This window comes from Lolium perenne, chromosome 7 (genome assembly GCF_019359855.2).
Source record: "Lolium perenne isolate Kyuss_39 chromosome 7, Kyuss_2.0, whole genome shotgun sequence".
Taxonomy (NCBI): domain Eukaryota; kingdom Viridiplantae; phylum Streptophyta; class Magnoliopsida; order Poales; family Poaceae; genus Lolium; species Lolium perenne.
The window spans coordinates 245728470-245752665 of NC_067250.2; the positions used below are offsets into that span (position 1 = coordinate 245728470).

The 24196-nt window shown below is 44.1% G+C and overlaps 2 protein-coding genes and 1 long non-coding RNA gene across 3 annotated transcripts in view; 1 reads left to right on the forward strand and 2 right to left on the reverse strand.

The window, feature by feature from the left end:
- The first annotated feature begins 4832 nt into the window (after window positions 1-4832).
- Window positions 4833-7838, forward strand: LOC127313163 (probable inositol oxygenase). The gene is made up of 10 exons (XM_051343711.2): window positions 4833-4995; window positions 5158-5257; window positions 5987-6273; window positions 6364-6423; window positions 6549-6601; window positions 6745-6867; window positions 6976-7045; window positions 7142-7220; window positions 7366-7447; window positions 7570-7838. Exons 1-10 carry the CDS (start codon window positions 4965-4967, stop codon window positions 7594-7596), a joined length of 912 nt encoding a protein of 303 aa, XP_051199671.1. The 5' UTR covers window positions 4833-4964; the 3' UTR covers window positions 7597-7838.
- On the reverse strand, window positions 5157-5479 carry LOC139833146 (uncharacterized). Its single transcript, XR_011748292.1, has 2 exons — window positions 5388-5479; window positions 5157-5303 (listed from the first exon to the last, which is right to left on the reverse strand). It is a non-coding gene; the product is annotated as an uncharacterized lncRNA (long non-coding RNA).
- A 1591-nt stretch (window positions 7839-9429) lies between the features above and the next one.
- Window positions 9430-24196, reverse strand: part of LOC127313165 (mitochondrial-processing peptidase subunit alpha) — a 53657-nt gene continuing 38890 nt past the window's right edge. The window contains exon 13 of the mRNA XM_051343713.2: window positions 9430-9957. The gene's annotated coding sequence lies outside the window, so the exon portion shown is untranslated. The remainder of the gene's footprint in view (window positions 9958-24196) is intronic.

Below are 24196 nucleotides of genomic sequence, written 5' to 3' on the forward strand. Positions count from 1 at the left end.
TATGTGAACAACAAAGAGTCCCTAGTAAGCCTCTTGTATAACTAGCTTGTTGATTAATAGATGATCATAGTTTCATGATCATGAACATTGAATGTTATTAATAACAAGGTTATGTCATTAGATGAATGATATAATGGACACACCCAATTAAGCGTAGCATAAGATCACGTCACTAGGTTCAATTTGCTATAAGCTTTCGATACATAGTTACCTAGTCCTTCGACCATGAGATCATGTAAATCACTTATACCGGAAGGGTACTTTGATTACATCAAACGCCATTGCGTAAATGGGTGGTTATAAAGGTGGGATTAAGTATTCGGAAAGTATGAGTTTAGGCATATGGATCAAGAGTGGGATTTGTCCATCCCGATGACGGATAGATATACTCTGGGCCCTCTCAGTGGAATGTCGTCTGATTAGCTTGCAAGCATGTGAATGGTTCACAAGAGATGATATGCCACGGTACGAGTAAAGAGTACTTGTTGGAGACGAGGTTGAACAAGGTATGGAGATACCGATGATCAAACCTCGGACAAGTAAAATATCGCGTGATAAAGAGAATCGCTATCGTATGTAAATGGTTCAATCGATCACTAAGTTATCGTTGAATGTGTGGGAGCCATTATGGATCTCCAGATCCCGCTATTGGTTATTGGTCGGAGAAGAGTCTCAACCATGTCTGCATAGTTCATGAACCGTAGGGTGACACACTTAAGGTTTGATGTCGTTTTAAGTAGATATGAAATATGGAATGGAGTTCGAAGTTTTGTTCGGAGACTCGGATGGGATCCAGGACATCACGAGGAGGTCCGGAATGGTCCGGAGAATAAGATTCGTATATAGGAAGTCATTTTCTAAGTTTGAAAATGATCTGCTGTATTTATGGAAGGTTCTAGAAAAGTCCGGAAGAAATCACCATGGAAGGTGGAGTTCCGGAGGGACTCCACCAACTTTGGCCGGCCAGCCAAAGGGAGAAGGAGTCCCAGGTGGACTCACCTTAGGGGGCCGGCCACCCCACGAAAGGGAAGGGGAGAGTCCCTGTCCCTCTAGGTTTCGTCCATAAGGCAGTTTTTGAATTGGGGTCTTATTCTAAGACTTTGGGCAAACCCTTGGTGATCCACCTATATAATGAGGGACAAGGGGAGGGGGCCGGCCACCACAACACCACCTTGGCCGCACCCCTCAAGGCACCCAGGCCGACGCCCCCCTCTCCCCAAACCCTAGCCGCCCCCTCCTCGTACACCTCTAGTACTGCTTAGGCGAAGTCCTGCCGGAGTTCTCCACCACCACTGCCACCACGCCGTCGTGTTGTCGGGATTCCGAGGAGGATCTACTACTTCCGCTGCTTGCTGGAACGGGGAGAAGGACGTCTTCATCAACACCGTACGTGTGACCGAACACGGAGGTGCTGCCCGACTGTGGCACCGTCAAGATCTTCTACGTGCTTTTGAAAGCGGCAAGTGATCATCTTCTGCAACAACGAGATCTAATCTCGTAGGCTTTGGAAATCTTCGAGGGTTAGTCTCATGATCTTCTCGTTGCTCCCATCTTCTAGATTGCATCTTGGCTTGGTTTTCGTTCTTGCGGTAGGAAATTTTTTGTTTTCTATGCTACGAATCCCATCACTTCCACCCTCTATGTATGCTAAATACCCAGTTTGCCACCAGATTTAGCAATTTTGGTTTTCTGTATTATTTTTCACGAGCTAAAAATTATAAACTCTTTTAGGCATTACTTTTCACGCAAAAAAGGATAAACAATCACCGATTTCTTGTACTCCCTCCATACCGGTTTATAGGCCTATTACGTGTTTCGAGAAAAACTTGGATCATTAATTTGGTCAAACCAATATAATTCATATGAAAAAGAAGTTTCCAACGATATAATGTTTGTGATATATATTTCATATTTTGTTGACCAAATTAATGGTCAAAGTTCTTCTCAAATCAGGAAATGTGCTTCTAAACCGGTATGGAGGAAGTAGCCATTACTTTTCACGCAAAAACTGATAAGCCATCACCAATTTCTTGTAGCCATTACTTTTCACGCTAAAAATGATAAACGAAACAATCTATCTATCTATCTATTTGAAGTTTGGGAGGGTTCACCATCTACTTATGTTAACTTTCGAGGTTTTGACCTGAAAATCAACTGGGTATTATAAAGGGAAATAAAATTCAAAAAAATGTGAAAAATGAAACAATCTACCTATCTTTCTATAGAAGATCATCTATATGAAATTTTAGTTCATTTAGAGAAGGTCGAAAAACCTAACTTGTTATAAAGCTGGTTTCAGTGAGACCAAACGGCATGCGCTTAAGCAAAGTGATTTTTTTGAACATCTCCAAATGACCCCAAATTTTCCATACATGATGCCATAAGTGTAACAACAAGGAATATCCAAAAAGTGTCAAAAAAAATTGCCAAACTGTATAGATCTATCATAAAGAACCTCACCATGGTGCCAATAAATTTTTTAGTTACAAACTTTCGTATCTAGTGAATGCGTATGCCGAACGTAGGCAGGTATACCTGACCTTTGATATTAAGCTATGATCTCTATTCTCTCTCTTGAAGTTCCCACAAAGCGACTCTGAACCTAAGACCGGGTTGTGGGATTTGATATTATGAACTAAGAAAAACGCAATTTGATTTTTTTTGATATCCCTATGATAGGAAATGAAAGAAAAGGTCGAGCTTAAGCCGATTCCATTGCGGAAAGAAATTACCTAACCTTCAACATGAAACTTGTTTCAAATTCATTTTGGCGTACAAGAAACAAATCCCACCTTAATTCGAGCACCACAGCCTCCAAACGATGCCGATGCTGATATCGGCATGGTTAGAACGGCTATGCTCGCCGCCACTGCTAGGTCACCGTCGAGATGCACCCTCAATCATGTCCCCTCATTCGATCACTGACACACCAGAGATACTACCGAGGCCAATGACAAACGTACATGTTGATGCCAATGTCGAACATGCACGTCGCTGTGGGCACGGCCATGCCGCCCCGCTATGCTGGATGCCACAGACCACCGCGAGGTCTTTCCCTTCGCCACCGCACTCCCCTAGCACCCATCTATACACGCCAGAAAGGAGAGACACTAGTTTTCTCTATATTGCTCGCGTTCGTGTCCGACACCGTTAGTCAAAGTGTTGAGGTAGTCGTCGATGTCCTCGACCATTTCTTCTCTTCTTTGCATGGTTAAACGCGTCTAGTTCATATCTATCTAATGCGTCTGGTCTCGCCTCATGCAGTTCTTTGTGGACGTCGATCTCATCTCGGCACCCCGCAGGCCACCTCCTCAGTGTCATCGCTGTAGAGCTCCGTTTAAAAATCTAATCCCACCCGTGTATTGTCTCTTGTATCAACGTCATGGCTCCACTTGTCATTCGATATACCGAAGCCCCACTCGTCCGCGTTTTGGTCAGGGATACGGCGAGGCTTACGATCAAACAAAGATGGATGGTCTGACATGTTTTCGCGAGCTCTACGTGGCCCCACTAGTCAGCAGATAACGGTCAAAGTTGTTGAACCGTCAGGCAACCGGCCGTTCCAGCACTTGTGAGGGTTTCAGATAATGGCTTGGACAAAAGTGAGAAAAAACTAAACGGCTGGAGAAAACTGAGCACAACTAAGGACCCGAGGGCACGAAAATAGAAATCCCTTAAAAATAACAAGAAAAATCATTTATAAAATTAGATTATCCAATGTGCAAAAATAGATATCATATGCGTACCATGTATTAGTAATACCACATCTTGCCCATCGAACTTAGTATGAAACCGGATGGATTGTATCTGAGTGTAAAAAAAACTTTACATATTTGGTACCACCAGATCCATAAATGGTTTTGATCCGTGATTATCTTAATCACTCTCACTCCTAGAAGAAACTAATGTATTTTCTCTGCACAATTAGAAAGCAACACATGTTAAATCATGACCATGTTAAAGTGCATGACGTTTACATGCATGAAGAAAGGGTCAAAACAAATTACGGATCCGTGGCAACGCACGGACATTCAACTAGTTGATCTAACATGCAAGCAATTTTTAGCATAATGGCAAACTGCTTAAATGGGGTAACATTGACTGTAAAGTTTCCTAAATATGACATTCTAGTAAAATTTCACCAAATTTGTATTATTTTTAAATTTTACAAAACTAATTTTTGCAAAGGAAAACAAAGTAGTACTGTACCAACAAATGTCAGCCTTAAAGGAGATGAAAATAGAGCGTTGGAATAGGAAGAGGAAGCAGACAACTCGAGCTGTAGCCTGTAGCTGTCGTCCACAGCTATGGCTCCACGGCATGGCTGAGTCACCTGGCCACTAAGACTACCCACAATGGGAGTATCATAGGTAGTATCGATTTAAATGCAACGAAAATCTTGGACGATGGCGATCTGCAATTAAGGATGAGAGAGAGTGTACTAGTATCATAGGTAGATACCGTATCATAGCACATACTACTAGAAAAAATAATATCAAGTAAATCTTGTACACATATTTGCATTGAGATTCTACAAAACAATTAATATATGGAGACTATGATACTAGTATATGATACCATGCATTGTGGAGATAGTAACAAGTAGTAGTATCATACGCATGATATTTCTATATGATACTATGCATTGTGACTAGTCTAAACAAATCCAAAATCCCAAGATAGCACCATAAATACGTCGTCACCATTTTACTTTTCGCATCCCCCTCCGACTCCGTTGCCACCCCAGCTCCTATATACCGCGGTATCAGCCCAGCAAACAAACAGGTCGCTGACACCGGGACCCCACCTCCCCGAGCCCCTTCTATAAATAGGGCCCGAATTTCTCCTCCATAGCCAAGCCAACCAGAGTACCAACCAGACTCCATTGCCGTCTTCTTGGACTCTGCTCCACTCCGTTACAGGACAATCGCGGTTGGGATCGGCAAATCTTGTCTCTGTGCAAGATGACCATCAGCATCGAGCAGCCTCAGTTTGGTGAGATTTCTCTTTTGTCATCTCATTTGTGTGTTTCCTTTTTTCTTTTGCTCCCTGGACACTTGCGTAGTTGAGTTTCGGTTGGTGTTTCTTGGAGATTGAGTGCATAAACAGAACACTCAAACCGGTAAGATACTGATTCAGCTGGGTTTCTTGTTGTAGATGTCGCGGCGGAGAGGAAGGTCGCCAGCGACCCGGCTGAGCTCGTGCTCGACGGCGGCTTCGCCGTGCCGGACTCCAACGCCTTCGGCCAGACCTTCAGGTAACCGGTCATGGCTTTTGGATATCCCAAATGAGAACAGTGGTGCCTGTGACATCAAAAGTTAATCAATTGCATGCATTGGTATGCTCCAAGTAAAAGCAAAATACATTTTCTGCTAGAAATCCAGCACCTTTATATTTTCCTGTTTCATATCAACGCTCCCTTTGTGAGCTGGAGGAATACAATCACATCTCGAAACGAAAGAGGTGTGATGTGTCGTGTGTGGCGATGTTGCAAATCCACTTCACAGAACTAACAAACCACAGTTTGTCCTCCTAGCCAAAAAGAAGAGGAGAAAGAACACTTTTTTCCTACCATTCTAGTGCCTCTGCTTGTAGTCCTCTCAAAACAACTTGTTTAGCGAAAACTCTGAACTTTACTCCTAGTTAAATATACACGTATTCAGAACTTTCTTTTGCTTCTCAACTTGGATTAGAGAAGCGTTTTTGTTATGTTAAGCTGGCCCAGAATCTCACCGTTTGTTAGAATCACTTCTAGGAGTGCTAAACTGGTCAACCGGCCGGAAACAGTTTCTTGTTAATCTTTCGAACTTCGATGCCTTGTCCCCACTCCCCCGCACGTGCTTCAGTTATACCTTCCCTGTTTTCAGAAGAATTGCGCTCGACCTTTTAAAAAACTCAAACATTGGTCAGATTGTGTTTCTTATGATTTCGGACAAACGAAATGAACTGTACTTACCTGAAGCTGGACACGACGTTTAACTTGCAGGGACTACGAGGCTGAGTCGGAGCGGAAGGAGTCGGTGGAGGACTTCTACCGCACCAACCACATCAACATGACGTACGACTTCGTGAAGCGGATGCGGGAGGGGTACGCGCGGCTGGACAAGACGGAGATGAGCATCTGGGAGTGCATCGAGCTGCTCAACGAGTTCGTCGACGACAGCGACCCCGACCTCGACATGCCCCAGATCGAGCACCTCCTCCAGACCGCCGAGGCCATCCGCAAGGACTACCCCGATGAGGAATGGCTCCACCTCACAGGCCTCATCCACGGTAACTGCATACGAACTCGCCTCAAATAGTCACCGACAGACCAGCCCCACATACAAGTTTGTTTCTCATTTGAGTTGTCACGATGTGCAGATTTGGGCAAGGTGCTGTTGCATCCTAGCTTTGGAGCGCTACCCCAGTGGGCAGTCGTAGGTAACCAAATAAATCCCCTCCTGCTGATCAAACCTGCCCAGAGCATGTGCCAAATTCAGCAGTGGCACCGGCCTGGACGGCTCCCACCCCTGAATTTCTGATGAATCATGGCAACTTTTCATCAGGTGACACCTTCCCCGTCGGCTGCGCGTATGACGAATGCAATGTCCACTTCAAGGTAAGCATTGAGCCAAATTAGGGCATATCCAAATCTTTCTCCCATTTGCCACAGTGATTCTTGCCAAGAAAAGAGCAAACACTGATTGAACCAATAGATGATCAGAGACTGAAGTTTTTACTATGTATCTGCAATGTGTGCAGTACCTGAAGGAGAACCCCGACTACCACAACCCGGCCTTCAACACCAAGTTCGGGGCCTACTCTGAGGGGTGTGGGCTGGAAAACGTGCTCATGTCTTGGGGCCATGACGACTACATGTACCTGGTATATACGCCCTCATTCATCGCCGTCGCTGTAGCATCGAAATGCAGTTCAATACTTGCATTGCACCTGCTCTGTTCTCTGAAACTGTTCTGCCCTTGTTCGTTTCAGGTTGCCAAGGAGAACAAGAGCACCCTTCCTTCTGCAGGGTTGTTCATCATCAGATACCATTCGTTCTACCGTAAGCATGCACTGTTATCTCACACCTGACAAGTTACAAAGTTAAACTTCAATGTGAGGCCACTGAATTTCTCGCAATTTTTGATATACGATTCAGCTCTTCACAAGCACGGAGCCTACATGCACCTGATGAACGAGGAGGACAAGGAGAACCTGAAGTGGCTGCACGTGTTCAAGTAAGCCGACATAGATGTACCAAATCAATTTATTGATTACTTGTGAAGACAGATTTCAAGTTCACGCTGAACCCAAAATGAAATACATCTTAAAGATTAGGAAAATGCAACAACTGAACAAGCTCTCTATGCATGCTTCTTGCAGCAAGTATGACCTGTACAGCAAGAGCAATGTCAGGGTCAACGTCGAGGAAGTGAAACCCTACTACATGTCGCTCATCGAGAAGGTATTGAATGTATTCTAGATAAGCTAATCATGGATGTTGTTTTTCAGCAACTACACTGACACTCTCTCTAGTGTCCTGTAAACAAAATTTCTGACGCCATGCTTCCGGTCTAAATTTTCCAGTACTTCCCGAACAAGCTGAGATGGTAAAGATGGCATGGAGGAAGGGAACCGACACAACATATCACCCAAAGTTTGCTCCAACTTCAGCACTTACCATAGAAAAAAAAACAAGGGAAAAGATTGTTCCTAGCTGTATACTATGTGATACGATGGATGTTCTCATGTCACATCCGAGTTGAGTGTGCATTACTAGTAGAGGGGACTGCACGAGAGCCATCAGCCATTTTTATTTTTGCGTACCTAATAAAAAGTTGCCGCTATTTGTTGTTTGCAAGTGTGCTCTGTTCTGCAATTTGGGAACCAAACAATTCCCTTGAAAGCCAAAAAAAAACGTGTGCAAATATATTTCAGGAAATCTGGAAGTTGTCAAGGAGAGAAAAGACCTTGGGGGCATTTTATAATATACCACACTTTTCTTTGATTCTCTATTATTTACCACATGACCACCACCTGTCATTGTCACTGACATGTGGTGGTCACATGGCAAATAATAGAGAATCAAATAAAAGTGTGGTATATTATAAAATATCCCGAGTGAAATGTTTGCAAATTTCGCATGGAGGAAAAAGAAAATTGACACTTTAACATCACTCCGGGCATAAAACCCGAATCCCGAACCCGAACCCGTATAGCCTGAACCCAAAAAGCCCGAACACATTTCCGGGTGTCAAATGTGATTACCCGAATTTATTTCAGGAAATTCGCGGCGTGGCCCACTACTCAATTCCTAGGCACGTTTTCTCGTTTTGCTTGTGTTTCCTGCCTGGAGCAACCACGAGCCCACTTCCTAGTAATCCCGAACCAACCACGAACCCTCTTCTCACTTATCCCCAACCAAGCACGACTTGGCCGCCGCCGCACACAACACATGGTCGCAGGCGGCGCAGCTCGCTCTACCCGGCCACCAGCTGTCCACACGCCCAAAACTGAACTCCGCGTCGTCCGCAAAAGATTAGACAATCACCTTCTTTTTCCCCAAAGCGGCGACGACGGCGAGCTGTGCGGCGCCTCCGAGCGCACCGTCGCCTCTGCCTCCGAGCGCGAAGCCTCCTCTTATCTGGAGCATGATGCCGAGGCTATCTTCCACGAGATGTGAAAGAAAGGATATTGTATTTCCGTTCGCTGTGTAAATGTGTGGTATATCGGGCAATTCATGATTACCCAAACCCGAACCCGAATTGTCGGGTACCCGAACTTTCGAGAGTTAATAAAATTGAACAAATTTCGGGTGCTATATTTGAAATCCCGACTTTTCTATAACCTGAATTACCCGTCCTAAAATTTCGGGAAATCCCGAACGCCCTCTGGTTCTCTTTTTCTCTTTCTCTCGGCTAGCCCCATGGGCCATATACCTTGGTACCTCCAAAGCAGGCGCAAAATAAAATGGTCTTCATTTCGGCCCACTATATTACTGGGCTGAAACATCCGCGGACAGAACGACGAATGGGCCAAATTTTCCCCTATTCTAAGACAGAACGATTTTATTTTCAGTTCATCCTCTCTTTTTTTTTTTGCGTAAAGGCCTAAGGCTATATATTACATTAGACAGGCACTTACAAGAACATCTTTACCAAGAAAAATAAAGCACAAGCACTTGAAAAAGTTCAGCACCATCTTTCTCGTACATCAGCATCTCTGGGTGGCTAGCCATGAGCGAATATCCATGTCATCTCTGGGCCTTTGGTATAGCGAAACTCGTGTTGGAGAAAGCTTGAAAAAATTAGATGCTTGTAGAAGCAGCTGCCGATAAGTAAAACCAGAAGATATCAGCTACCACGGTCTTGGGATATCGCTGTCCCGAAGAAGCTGGTATCGAAATGGGCCGGGAGACAATCCCAATTCTTTTTTTAGACTAATAGGGAGCGCTCCCCAGCTCCATTTTCTTTATTGAAAATGAAACACATAAGCGTTTTAACAGCAATGTAAACTAAAGATCCAGCCCACCAGCTAAGCTGAGGGTCTTAAAACACCTGAAAACTCCAGGAGAAAGGACAGACACCAACGGGAAAACGATCCACCCTAAAACTCTTACATTCCAGCTATTCCTAGCTTCCAAGAAGCAGAAACAGCAATAGCTACGAAAAAAGCACTAAAGCACTGCCCCCTTCACGCCAAAGCCATGCCATCAGATCACCACATGGATGTCGTCGGATTCCTCTGGGTGCTTCAGCAGGTAGGCTTCAGAGGCGCGTCCTTGATGGAGAGAAGCCGTGGATGACTTCCAGGTCGAAATCCAGTCAAAGGATGTGCATTTCAGTCCGGCATCAGCGACGGCACCATCCTCAGTCTTCTCACCAGGGCGCTTTTGAACTTTTCCACCAGTCCCCATTCCAAGTTTTTGAATGGGATCTGCCAAATCCTTAGGTAAGATAGGAGCAAGTCCCACACCTGTTTCATAGACATCCAAGTTTTCCTGTTAAACACCAAATGGTTCATGTTGTTCCAAATGCACCACATAACAGCAGATGAAACAAAATTGAACTGCTCAAAATTTTTATTGCAAAGCCATTTGGATGCAAGGGATAAGTAATCAACAATTTCTATATCAAAAATCTCTTGCACCACAGCCCAAAGCAATCTAGATACTAAGCAGTCAAAGAACAGGTGTTCAACTGATTCTAATTCACTACATAACTCACAAAACAAGGATTTTTGAATACCCCTATGTCTAAGATTGTCCCTAGTCATGATTTTGTTTTGGGATAACAACCAGAGGAAGATCTGCACTCCAGGTGGGATTTTTAAATCCCAGACAGAAGGCAGGTAAACTGGTTGAACCCCTCTAAAGTTGATGACAGCATAAAGAGACTTAGAGGAATAAACCCTTGTTGGCTCATATTTCCAGATAAGCTGGTCCTCTTCCACAGAAAAAAATGATAGTCTAAGCAATTTCAACTATCTCAAGCCACATTTCCATCATCTGTGGGGTAAAGGTTCTCCTAAAGTCACATTTTCATCTGCTGGTTAACCACAAAGTAGATGTCCCAGTACTGAGTGGACAAAGGTGCATTTCCAAACCAAGTATCTGATACGTCTCAAACGTATCTATAATTTCTTATGTTCCATGCTAGTTTTATGACAATACTCACATGTTTTACATACACTTTACATTATTTTGATGCATTTTCCGGTACTAACCTATTAACAAGATGCCGAAGCGCCAGTTACTATTTTTTGCTGTTTTTGGTTTCAGAAATCCTACACAGGAAATATTCTCGGAATTGGACGAAACAAAAGCCAAACCTCCTATTTTTCCGAGGGACACACGGAGCCAGAAGGGCAAGCCCGGGGGAGGCTCAGGGCCTCCTCCCCATAGGGGGGCGCGCCCAGGCCCCAGGCGCGCCGCCAGGTGGGGAGCCCACCTCGGGACTCCACCGACATCGCCCTTCGCCTATATATTCTCCCAGAAGTGAAAACCCCAAATCAATCAGTCATATTCCACGAAGAGTTCCGTAGTCGCCGCCATCGCGAAGCCAAGTTCGGGGGACAGAAGTCTCTGTTCCGGCACGCCGCCGGGACGGGGAAGTGCCCCCAGAATCCATCTCCATCGACTCTATCGCCATCTTCATCGCCGCTGCTGACTCCCATGATGAGGAAGGAGTAGTTCTCCCCCGAGGCTGAGGGCTCTACCGGTAGCTATGTGGTTCATATCTCTCTCCCATGGTGTGATCTTTATGTGATCATGAGCTTTGTATCACTATTAATCTATGTGCTAGTCTAGTGATGTTATTAAAGTAGTCTATTCCTCCTCCATGATGTAAAGTGGACAGCGTGTGCATCATGTAGTACTTGGCGTAGGCTATGATTGTAATCTCTTGTGGATTATGAAGTTAACTATTACTATGATAGTATTGATGTGATCTATTTCCCCTTTCATAGCTATTGTTGACAGTGTGTATGCTATGTTAGTAGTCGGTCTAAATTGCAACGGTATTATCTTGGATTATGATTTGATGAGGATATCCCTATGAGTGGTGTTTGTCAAGTACTTGATGAACTTTGAGTGGAGCTTTTGTAGCCACTACGTGATGATTAGTGATTCCAATAGGAGAGTAATTCAGAGTAGCACAAGTGAAGCGAAGTTATCTAATTGTTCAATTATGTGATCATTGTTGAGAGTGTCCACTAGTGAAAGTATGATCCCTAGGCCTTGTTTCTAAGCATTGAAACACCGTTTCCAACAAGTTCTGCTACATGTTCGCTTGCTGCCATTTTTATTTCAGATTGCAATTACTACTTATAATCATCCATATTACTTGTATTTCACTATCTCTTCGCCGAACTAGTGCATCTATACATCTGACAAGTGCATTAGGTGTGTTGGGGACACAAGAGACTTCTTGTATCTTAATTGCAGGGTTGCTTGAGAGGGATATCTCTGACCTCTACCTCCCTGAGTTCGATAAACCTTGGGTGATCCACTTAAGTGAAACTTGCTGCTGTTCTACAAACCTCTGCTTTTGGAGGCCCAACACTGTCTACAGAAATAGAAGCGTGCGTAGACATCAAGCTATTTTCTGGCGCCGTTGTCGGGGAGTTAAGGTAAAAGGTATTCACATCCTCCGACTACTAAGCTATTTCCTAGCACTGTTGCCGGTGTGTGAGTGCTAGAAGGTATCTCCTTTAGATTCTGCAATTATATCTTTTTGTTTCTTATTTTTATTTTCACTAGTTAGGCTTAATGGAAAACAACAACAAAATTAGAGATCTTTATGAACTTTATATTGAATTAGGACATGATGTGTTTGAAGAGAGAATTAAAAAACCCATGGAACTTTGTTTGCAAAATAGTTGTAGCAATGTTATTAGCATGAACTCTTTGAATACTATTATTGCTAATGCTATGGAAGAATTTAAGCTTGGGGAAGCTGGTTGTGATATTTTTAGTCCCCCAAGTTTTAAGGAGAAAATTTTCTTTGATGATACTTTGCCTCCCATTTATGATGATTATAATGATAGTGGTATTTTGGTGCCACCTACTATGGAGGATAAAGTTTATTATGATTATACCATGCCTGCAATTTATGATAATTACAATGATGGTTGTGATAGTTTTACTCCCACTATTACTAATAAAATTGATTATGCTTATGTGGAGAGTAATGATACTTTTATGCATGTGAATAAAAATGGTTTATGTGATAGTTATATTGTTGAGTTTGTTCATGATGCTACTGAAAGTTATTATGAGAGAGGGAAACATGGTTATATGCATCTTAATAATATTAAGTTTCCCCTCTTTATGCTGAGAATCTTGAAGTTGCGCTTGTGTTGCCTTTCTATGCTTGTTGCATTATGTTTACATGACTTGTTTATTTACAAGATTCGTTTTCATAGAAAGTGGGTTAGACTTAAAAGTGTTTCTTATTTGCTTTTGATGCTCTCTTTTGCTTCAACTCTTATTTCTTGCGAGAGCATCATTAAAATTACTGAGCCCATCTTAATGGCTATAAAGAAAGCACTTCTTGGGAGATAACCCATGTTTTTATTTTGCTACTGTTTTGTTGTGTCCTAGAAGTTGTTACTACTGTAGCAACCTCTCCTTATCATGTTTATTTCGTTGTTGTGCCAAGTAAAGTCTTTGATAGTAAAGTTGATACTAGATTTGGACTCCTGCGCAGAAACAGATTTTTAGCTGTCACAAATTTGAGTTGATCTCTCTGTAGGAAACTCGTAAAATCCTGAAAAAATTCATGCGTGATCCTCAAATATGTACGCAACTTTCATTCAATTTGAGCTTTTTCATCTGAGCCTGTTAAGTTCCTCGAAAAAATTCGTCTTTACGGACTGTTCTGTTTTGATAGATTCTGCCTTTTATTTCGCATTGCCTCTTTTACTGTGTTGAGTGGATTTCTTTGTTCCATTAACTTTCAGTAGCCTTGGGTAATGTACAGAAGTGTTGGGAATGATTGTGTCCTTGCTGAACATGTGAATTTTAGATTATGCACTAACCCTCTAATGAGATTGTTTTGAGTCTGGTGTGAAGGAAGTTTTCAAGGATCAAGAGAGGAGGATGATATGATATGATCAAGAAGAGTGAAAAGTCTAAGCTTGGGGATGCCCCCATGGTTCATCCCTGCATATTTCAAGAAGACTCAAGCATCTAAGCTTGGGGATGCCCAAGGCATCCCCTTCTTCATCAACAACTTATCAGGTCACCTCTAGTGAAACTATATTTTTATTCCGTCACATCTTATGTGCTTTACTTGGAGCGTCTGTGTGCTTTTATTTTTGTTTGTGTTTGAATAAATTCGGATCCTAGCAATCCTTGTGTGGGAGAGAGACACGCTCCACTTTTTCATATTGAAAGAACATCTCTCATATTATGTTTTGAGTGCTTGATGTCAATATATGTGATACACTAATGTTTGGTTAAGTGGTACAAGGATTATATAGATACATTTGTATGTGTGTTGGATGTGGTCAGTACCGTCAAAAAGGATCAGCAAAAAGTTCATCAGGCCGGATAATCCGGGCCGGATATTTACAAAATATCCGGCCCCCAGAAATTCGGCTAAGGACTTGAGGAAAAGCAGCTCAGTATAGGGGCCGGACAATTGCCCGGATATTGTCCCGGTTTTGTCCCAGGGCCGGATTATCCGGGCCGGACATTTCAAGAATATCCGGCCCCCAGAATTTCGGCTAAGGACTTGACGAAAAGCAGCTCAGTATAGGGGCCGGACAATTGCCCGGACATTGTCCTGGTTTTGTACCAGGAGGCTGGATTATCCGGGGGGGGGGGGGCGGATTATCCGGCCCTAACTTAGGCCGGATTATCCGGCCCCCCGGAAGGCTCAACGGCTGGATTTTGGGGAGGGGTATTTATACCCCTCTTCTTCTTCCTTCCCCCTTTGCTCAATCATTGCACAAGAAATCTGCCAAGCTTCACCTCCATTAGAGCCACCTCAAGAAACACAAGATTTGCAAGATCTCCTTCCTCCCCCAACCAAAGCTCTTGATCTTTGGAGATTCGAAGGAGAAGCCACCGATCTACATCCTCACCGAAGCGTTTTTCATTTCCCCCTCATTTGTTTGAGGGATCTCATGCTAGTGTTCCTATTTGGTTCCCTAGTTGATTTGTGTTGTTGTTGATTGTTATATTGTTACAGATTTGGGAGCCTCCAATTCGGTTGTGGATGTGTGCCCCAAGAACCTTGTAAAGGCCTGGTTTCCGCCTCGAGGAAATCCCTTAGTGGATGTGGGCTAGGCCTTCGTGGCATTGCTCACAGGAGATCTGAGTGAAGCCTTCGTGGCTGTTGGTTTGGCTTGCGTAGCAACCACACTCCTCCAAACGTAGATGTACCTTCTTGCAAAGGAAGGGAACTACGGGAATCATCTCCGTGTCATCGCGTGCTCCACTCTCGGTTACCTCTATCCCATTCTATCTCCTATATATTGCGTAGCTATATCTTGCTTAGTTGATAACCTTGTCATATAGGTAAATTCACTTAGTTGCATATCTAGAGAATTTACTTTTGTGTCAAGCCTAAATTGAAAAAGAACTAAAAATTGGTTAGCACCTATTCACCCCCCCCCCCTCTAGGTGCGGCATACGATCCTTTCAATTGGTATCAGAGCCTCGGCTCTTATTTCGGGCTTAACCGCCTAAGAGTATGCCGGAAGATGGGACTTCGGAAGAGGCCGGTAAGATGGTCACCATGGAGGACATCAATTCGTTGAGATCCTCCATGGACGCTCAAATGGAAAGCATGAGAAAAATGATTTCCGAGCTTTTGACTCCGGTCCTTCCTAAGGCTCCCACCGTAGAGGTAAAGGACACGGGTGTGTTAGAAGAGGGAGGTGCTTCGGCATTACCCTCCTCTACTAAACCCGTGGAAGGTGATAACTTAAACACTATCAAATCTCCCATTGCATCTCCTAGGGATACTAGTGGAGGTGAGAGCTACAATCGAGTAGCTCCACCTTTTCTATCTCCCGATATACCGGTTCCCCATCCCCATTTGAACATTCAAGGCGACCCACCTAAGTTTTCCGTTGAGAATTTCGATACTTGGCGATTTGAGTTTCGCTCTCATGTTTGCAGTGCCTCCAATGAACTTTGGAGAATCCTCTTGGAAGGCTTCAACCCTTACAACCCCGACAAGTTGACTAGAAGAGAAGCGGTTGATAGTCAACTCAACAACACCGCCTTGCACATGATTCAAACTAGTGTGGGGACAAAGGATTTGCCTTGTGTTCGGAACTACACCACCGCCAAGGAATCTTGGGAAGGTTTGGCCGCTAGTTGCATTGGAAGTGAGAGCACGAGAAGGAACAAGTATAATGCTCTTCGGAATCAAGCCGAAGGTTTCATGAGGCTACCGGATGAAGATCATCAAGTCATGTATTCAAGACTTCTCATCGTTGCCGATTCCTTCCGGCTTATTGGTGCCACCCACATCAATGACTCTTGGATCAAGGAGAAGTACATTGAATGCATGATGCCGTATGTACCCATTGATGTCAAGACCCTTGTTGGAAGAGAATGCTATTCCTCTCTCTCATCTCAAGATGCCGTGCACGAGATGCAAGCCCTCAAGGTGCTCGAGCAAAACTCTCATGATTCTCTCAATCGTGCCATTGGTATGTCAAAAGGGAACAATCTTGCCTTGATGGTCAACCCCGTAGAAGAAGTGTACCCTCAAGAGCAATATATGGCATCTTGGAGTATGTCCTTTCCGGAAGATTTGAAATGCCACTATCATGATCACATGGCCTTCCATGCTAAGTCTTTTTGGGTTGATCCTTACAAGGCCAAGGAAGACAACATCAAGAGAAACAACAAAAGTGGATTCACTAGCTTTGGTCCAAAAACAAGAACATGCTACAATTGTGATGCCAAGCGCCACTTCATCGCCGAATGCCCCTATGAGAATAGGGAGGATCATAATGGAAGGCTCATTCCCAAAGACAAGAGCAAAGACTCAAAGGGCAAATATTTAAAAGCCCCCAACAAGAAATTCTACAACAACAAGACCAAGAAGGGCAAGAGGCCCTCAAGAGTTGTGCTAGTGACTAGAGAAGAATACTCCTCCGATGAAGTTGAAAGTCCTAGTGATGATGAAGACGAAGAAAGCTCAAAGGAAGTGGCCGCCATTGTCACTACCAATATTCCCTCTTCATCTCTCTTTGAATCCCCCAATGAGAATACTCTTATCAAGAATGCACATTGCTTCATGGCAAGATCCACCTTGGACACATCTATTGTGCTCTCAACTCAAGAAGAATATACCTCCGGAGATGATGAAGTTGATGATGAAGAAGATGCAACCTCTAATGGATTGGTCGCTCTAGCCTCCCTCTCCACTAAATCTTCATCACCAAGTGAATCTCTCAATGAGGTCATTCGTGTGGAGGAAGAAAGTTGCCTCATGGCTAAATCCTCCGAGGTATCATCTCCTAGCCCCTCTATGCCTAATATATCTAGTGACCTAGGAGTTGATCATGCTAGTCTAATAGTGAAACAAGAAATGCTTGAGTTTGATGAATTCATTCTTAACTTACAAGGTAACACTAAAAAGCATGTTTCAAATGTCATGGCTCGTATAGCTCAACTAAGTGATACTCTTGAGAAAAAATGTCAAGTAGAGAGAGAAGACTCTCTTGAAATTCATGCTCTTAAAAATGCTCTTGAGGAAAGTCAAGAAACCATAGCTTCTCTTGAAGAGAGGCTAGAAAGTATTGAAGAGCCTCAAGATAAAATTAACAAGCTCACTAAAGCTAGAGATCTTGCTAGGGCTAAGAATAAAGTGCTTAAAAAGGAAAAGGCCCAATTTGGTGTTGATCATGAGAAACTTGTGAAGGATCTAGATGAACTAGACAAAGCTCACAAAGCTTTGAAGAGTGAATATACTCTCCTATCCAAGTCAAATGAGCAACTTCAAATTAGGCTTGCTTCATATGATGTGCCTAGTTCCTCTACCCCTTCATGTGATCATGCAAATGTTATTGAGGAAAATGCTAGGTTGAAGGATGAACTTGCTAAGGCCTCCTCTCCCCAAAGTAAACTTTCTTTGGATGATCTCTTGAGTAAGCAAAGATCAAACAATGGGAAGGAGGGCCTTGGTTATGGGGCCAAGGCAAAGAAGGCAAACAAGCAAAAGGTCAAGCCCGCACAAGAGAAGAAGAAACATATCACTAATGGTGAAGCCCCTAAGGGCAAAACCATGAATGATGATGATGCGGGAAATGCTAACCCTCACTATGTTTTATTTAAAGATTATTATGGTGATGTTTATGCTAAATATGTTGGCCCATATGATGGTTATGTTGCTTGGTCTATTTGGGTCCCAAAGACCCTTGTTGCTAACAAAAGAGGACCCATTGAGAAATGGGTACCTAAATCCAAGAATTGATCTCATGTAGGACTATGCCGCCGGAGGTTCAAAATGGGTACTTGATAGTGGATGTACAAGTCATATGACCGGCGGCAAGAACCTCGTCAAGGAGTTGAGGCCCAATATAAATGATATCACCGTCTCCTTTGGCGATAATTCTACATCCGAGGTATTGGGTTTTGGCAAGGTTGTGGTTGCACACAACATTACTCTTGTGGATGTCATGCTTGTCAAAACTCTTGGTTACAATTTGCTTTCCGTTTCCGCCCTTGGCAAGATGGGTTTCGCCGTCTTTATTGATAATGATATTGTGGTTCTCTTGTGGAGCAAGACTCTAAAAGTCGCTTTCGTTGGGTATCGCGAACATAACTTGTATGTGGTGGACTTTTCGGGGACCACCACTTCAAGTGCGATGTGCCTATTCGGAAAGGCGGATGTGGGTTGGTTGTGGCATCGCCGCCTAGCCCATGTCAACATGAGAACTTTGCAAAGTCTTCACAAGGGGAACCATATTGTGGGACTAATGGAAAATGTTTCTTTTGCCAAAGATCGTGTTTGTAGGGCTTGTGTTGAAGGCAAAATGCATGACTCTCCGCATCCAAGCAAGACTATCATCTCTTCCAAGAGGATCTTGGAGCTCCTTCATGTGGATCTCTTTGGTCCCGTTACTCATGCAAGTCTTGGTGCGAAGAAACATTGCTTGGTGATTGTTGATGATTACTCAAGATATACTTGGGTCTACTTTCTCAAGACGAAAGATGAGACTCAACAAATATTCATAGACTTTGCTACCGAGGTGCAACGCCAACACAACCTCCTCATTATGGCAATAAGAAGTGACAACGGCTCCGAGTTCAAGAACTATACACTCAATGATTTTCTTAGTGATGAGGGGATACGTCATCAATATTCCGCTGCTTACACCCCTCAACAAAATGGTGTTGCGAAGAGGACGAACCGGACTCTTATGGATATGGCAAGATCTATGATGGCGGAGTATAAATCCCGCTATAACTTTTGGGCCGAAGCCATCTCCACCGCTTGCCACTCTTCTAACCGGCTCTATCTCCGCAAGGGATTGAACAAGACTCCATACGAAATACTCACCGGCAACAAGCCCAATATCTCATACTTCAAGGTGTTCGGTTGTAAGTGTTTCTACAAAATCAAAGGAGTTCGTTTGTCTAAATTTGCTCCTAAAGCTTTGGAGGGTATATTTGTTGGTTACGGTGCCGAATCTCACACTTATAGAGTCTTTGATGTATCCTCCGGGATTATCATTGAATCTTGTAGTGTGAAGTTCGAAGAAAATGATGGCTCCCAAGTGGGGCAAGTTGATGTATGTGCAGGTGATGAAATACCTCAAGATGCCATAGTAAGAATGGGTGTGGGATTTTTCCGCCCCATTGAGGGACACGGTGTGGCGTCTCGGGAAGGACTATGCTCTACCACGGTGGAGCCCTCATCTTCTCAACATCAACAAACCCCATCTCTTGAAGCAAATAATGCACCAACCCAAGAACAAGAACAAAACCCTCCCTCTTGTGTGCAAGATCAAGGACAAGATCAAGGACAAGATCAACCACAGATTCATGATGGATCCGATGAATATCCTTTCAACATTCTACTCTCACCGGATAATGTCCAAGATCAAGCACATGAGGATGAGCAACCTCAAGTAATTGAGGAAGCTCAAGTTGAAGGTCAAGACGGGGACCCAAATGATCAAGTTGATCAAGTGACACCTCCAAGGCCAAGAAGAACCAAGGAGGAGATCGAGGCCCGTCGTTTAGCAAGAAGAGATAGGACCCTTGAAATTCGTGGACACACACATGACAAGGTCCTTGGTGATGTTCGAGCAAAAGTCTCCACAAGAAGGCAATTGGCTAACTTTAGCAATCATCATGCCTATATCTCCGTAGTGGAACCCAAGAAAGTGTTTGAAGCCCTTGAAGATTCGGATTGGGTGGAAGCTATGCACGAGGAACTCAACAAGTTCAAGCGCAACAAAGTGTGGACCTTAGTAAAGAAGCCAAAGGAGTGCCGCAATGTTATAGGCACTAAATGGATATTCAAGAACAAGCAAGATGAGTTTGGAAATATTGTGAGGAACAAGGCAAGATTGGTGGCTCAAGGTTTCTCTCAAGTTGAAGGAATTGACTTTGGAGAGACCTATGCTCCCGTGGCTCGCCTTGAGTCCATCCGTATCATTCTTGCTTATGCATCGCATCATAACTTTAAGTTACAACAAATGGATGTGAAAAGTGCTTTTCTTAATGGTCATTTGCATGAAGAGGTTTATGTTAAGCAACCCCCGGGGTTCGAGGATCTCAACTTTCCTAACCATGTCTACAAGCTTGATAAAGCACTTTATGGTCTTAAACAAGCTCCTGGAGCTTGGTACGAGCACCTTAAGGAATTGTTGGTAGACCGTGGGTTTGATGTTGGGCTAATCGACCCCACTCTTTTTACTAAGAGGGTCAATGGGGAGCTTTTCGTTTGCCAATTATATGTTGATGATATTATATTTGGCTCAACTAACAAAGCTTTCAATGATGAATTCTCAAAGCTTATGACCGATAGGTTTGAGATGTCTATGATGGGAGAGATGAAGTTCTTCCTTGGTTTTGAGATCAAGCAATTGAGGGAAGGAACCTTCATCAATCAAGCAAAATATCTCCAAGACATGCTCAAGAGATTCAAGATGACCGAGATGAAGGGTGTGGCCACTCCTATGGTCACCAAATATCATCTTGCTTTAGATCCCAATGGTAAAGAGGTGGATCAAAAGGTATATCGCTCCATGATTGGATCCTTGCTTTACCTTTGTGCATCTAGACCGGACATAGTGTTGAGTGTTGGTGTGTGTGCAAGGTATCAAGCTTCTCCTAAGGAGAGCCACATGATGGCTCTCAAAAGAATCTTTCGATATTTGGTTGATACCCCAAGATATGGTATTTGGTACCCCAAAGGCTCAAGTTTTATTCTCAATGGGTATACCGATGCGGATTGGGCGGGTGACAAGGATGATAGGAAATCAACTTCCGGGGCTTGCCAATTCCTTGGTAGGTCTTTGGTGTGTTGGTATTCTAAGAAGCAAAATTGTATATCTCTCTCCACCGCCGAAGCCGAATATGTTGCCGCCGCAAGTGGATGCACTCAATTGTTATGGATGAGGCAAACTTTAAAGGAATACGGTGTCATTTGTGACAAAGTGCCTCTATTATGTGACAATGAAAGTGCCATCAAGATTGCCTATAATCCGGTGCAACATTCAAGAACGAAGCATATTGAGATCCGGAATCATTTCATTAGGGATCATGTTGCCCGTGGTGATATTGAGCTTATCTATGTTCCTACCAAAGATCAACTTGCCGATATATTCACGAAGCCTCTTGATGAAGCAAGATTCTCTTATTTGAGGAATGAGCTAAATATCATTGATTCAAGGAGTATAGCTTGACCATCTTGCAAACACACCTTTGTCTCAAAACTTTATTTGGTTTAGATGTGGGCATGGAAATAGGGGGAGTGCGGTTTAAATTATTGAGCTATCCCTCCCCCCATAATGCCAACATTAAGAAATCATTCTCTTAATATCATATGTTGATATGTGAGCGTCAATGATGAGTAGTGGCTTGAACCCAAGATATATCTTCGCGGTGCCATGCCACAACACTCTTATATGGTGGCCTAGGCCACCACACTCTTCTTTGTGAAGAGTTGGAGTTATTTGGATCTTATCGCTTGTTATTCGACAACTCCTTGTTCTTATGGGAAATCACTCTAGTTTGGCCTTATTTGCTCATATCTTGCAAACTTGAGTGATCATGTACCATTAACAGTTTGAGTCTTCTAAACCTAAGCCTACACTCATCTATAAGCCATTTCCATCTTGCTCATTTGTCATGTTTGGTAAAAAAAAAACATGGAGTTTGAGGCTTCTCGCTCGGATGATCTAGGTTGCCCCATCTTATTGGTAAATATGCATCTTATATGTGAGGTGATAGTTTATTACATCACATATGGGTCCGCAAATAACCAACTAAAGATAGGCGGAATTGACGGTGTTCTGAAATTTTCCAGAACACCGGATAATCCGGCCCCCTGGCGACCCGGAAAATCCGGCCCGGCCGGATTATCCGCCCTAAACTAGGGCCGGATTATCCGGCCTGGGCTGATCTTGAAAGGTCTGAGGACGAGGCCGCGGGGGGCAAATGGTTCAGACCACCCCCCACGCGCCTCTCTCTCCTCTCAAGATCGCCGGAGCTTCTCCTCCTCGCCGGAGTCGCCCCGTCCACTCCCTCCCGGAGTTTTTGGGTGGATCGGGTGCCCCTCCCTCCTAGCTTCCTTCTCCTCCAAGCGGCTTTCGCAATGGATGCGGTATGACTCACAATCCCTAACCCTAGGTGTTGTGATTTGTATGTGCTATTTTCTTGGTGGATTTGGTGTCTAGTTGTTCCAAATTGCTTGTAGTGTACTCCTCTTGCATGCTATAAGGCCGATCTGTTCCAAGACAAGTTGTTGATTGCAAAATCTGCTAGATTCGCAGGGCTGGATTATCCGGCCCCCGCGAAGACCGGATTATCCGGTCTGGCCGGATTATCCGCCCCCTTGGGGCACCGGATTATCCGGCCTGGAGCTTCATCGCCGCTGCAGTTTTGATACAATCTATCTTGTGTTAGACTTGTACCAGCTTATAGTATGTTTCTAGAGTGCATTACTGTATCATACATGACTTATGAGCATTATCTTCTCTTTGCTATCCATCTTTGCTATTCACAGGTCGTACTTCTCGGGGTACTTCTCGGAGACGCCCAAGGGCTGATCGGTCAAGTGATGAGTTCGTGTCCAACGCTCCTCGCAAGTCAACCTCATCTAGGCACAAGAACAAGGTGTCAAGGGAAAACTACAAGACCATGGACCCAGTTTCTTATTCTGCTATCCGCATGAAGAACTGGTATGAAGACCTCCCAAGGGATGAAGAGACAGAGGGCAGAAAATACTGGTGCATGGAACAGGAGTTCATCTATAAGGATATCTATGAGCCCATGAAGAAAGTACGTCCCATGCAAGCTATTGATGTGGACGTTCTGGCAATCAACAATCACTTTGAGGATGCCATCTGGGTGGCTGGTAGGATGGGCTTGAAGGATTTGATGAAGATTCAATGTGACTATAGTCCAGAGTTGGTGAAGCAATTCTTTGCTACGTTGGCCATCAAGAAAGATGAGGACCGTACTATGGAATGGATGTCTGGCTCCACTCACTGTAGTGCCACCATGCACCATTTTGCTGCCATCCTTGGAGTTCCTGCAGAAGGAGGCCGTCGTCTCCATGGACCTCAGAGGGCAGATAAGAATGCACTGTTTGATCTCTATACATCTGCTGGAAAAGTGGGAGAGACCAAGGGGCTGCTTTCCATCTATAGTCAGTTGCTCAGGTTCTTTCGGTCCACCATCGCTCCTAGTGGTGGTAACAATGATGCAATCCGGGGATCTCTTGTGGACCTCATGTACCTCAGCTTTCGGTGTGCTCGTGATGAGAATGAGGAATGTAATCACACTATTGATGTCATGGACTTCATCTTCCATGAGATTCATGATGCCATGGTCTCCCGCACCACTATACCTTATGCGCCTTACATCCAGCTCCTCATCAACAACACTGCGGGCGTGCGTGGTGAAGACTTGAGCGGGTACCCTTTGATGAATCACACTGTCAAGAAGGCCTACAAGCTTAAGCCTGTCTCTTCTGCTGTACCTCCACCTGACTCCTTCATGGGTGATGCTTGTTCTAGTGGATTTGCTCCTGCTCGCCATCCTGACCTCCCTGCTATGAAGAAACAAGTGAACAAGCTCAGTTGGTTTCAGCGTTACATCCTTTGCATGAACATTGAGATCCATAAGGAGATCTTTGCGGCCAGCCGGGAGCATTCTGAAATTAAGCATACTCAGGCGGTTATTCTGCACAAGCTCAGTGGTGAGCAAGGACCCCCTCCTCAGCCTCCAGTTCACCCAGGTTACAGTGGGTGGCACTCTGCACAGGTTCCGTGGAGTGATCTTGATAGTTGCATTCAAAGGTCCAGCCTCACTCGCCGCTCTCCGGATGCACCTGACACTGATGAAGAAGAAGAAGAAGAAGAAGAGGCGCAAGAGTCCGATGATGAAGATGCCTCCGAGTGATCCCCATGGGGCGAGTAGCATCGCGCTTGTCCCCTTTTTGGCGTCTCGATGCCAAAAGGGGAGAAGCGTTCTATTAGGAACTCTCTCGGGGATTTACATGGTTTG

Coding starts and splice junctions, on each gene's coding strand:
- LOC127313163 (XM_051343711.2), top strand. CDS start 4,965: ATGACCATCAGCATCGAGCAGCCTCAGTTTG. Junction 6,424..6,548: donor ACCCCAGTGGGCAGTCGTAG/GTAACCAAATAA, acceptor ACTTTTCATCAG/GTGACACCTTCCCCGTCGGC. Junction 6,602..6,744: donor AATGCAATGTCCACTTCAAG/GTAAGCATTGAG, acceptor CAATGTGTGCAG/TACCTGAAGGAGAACCCCGA.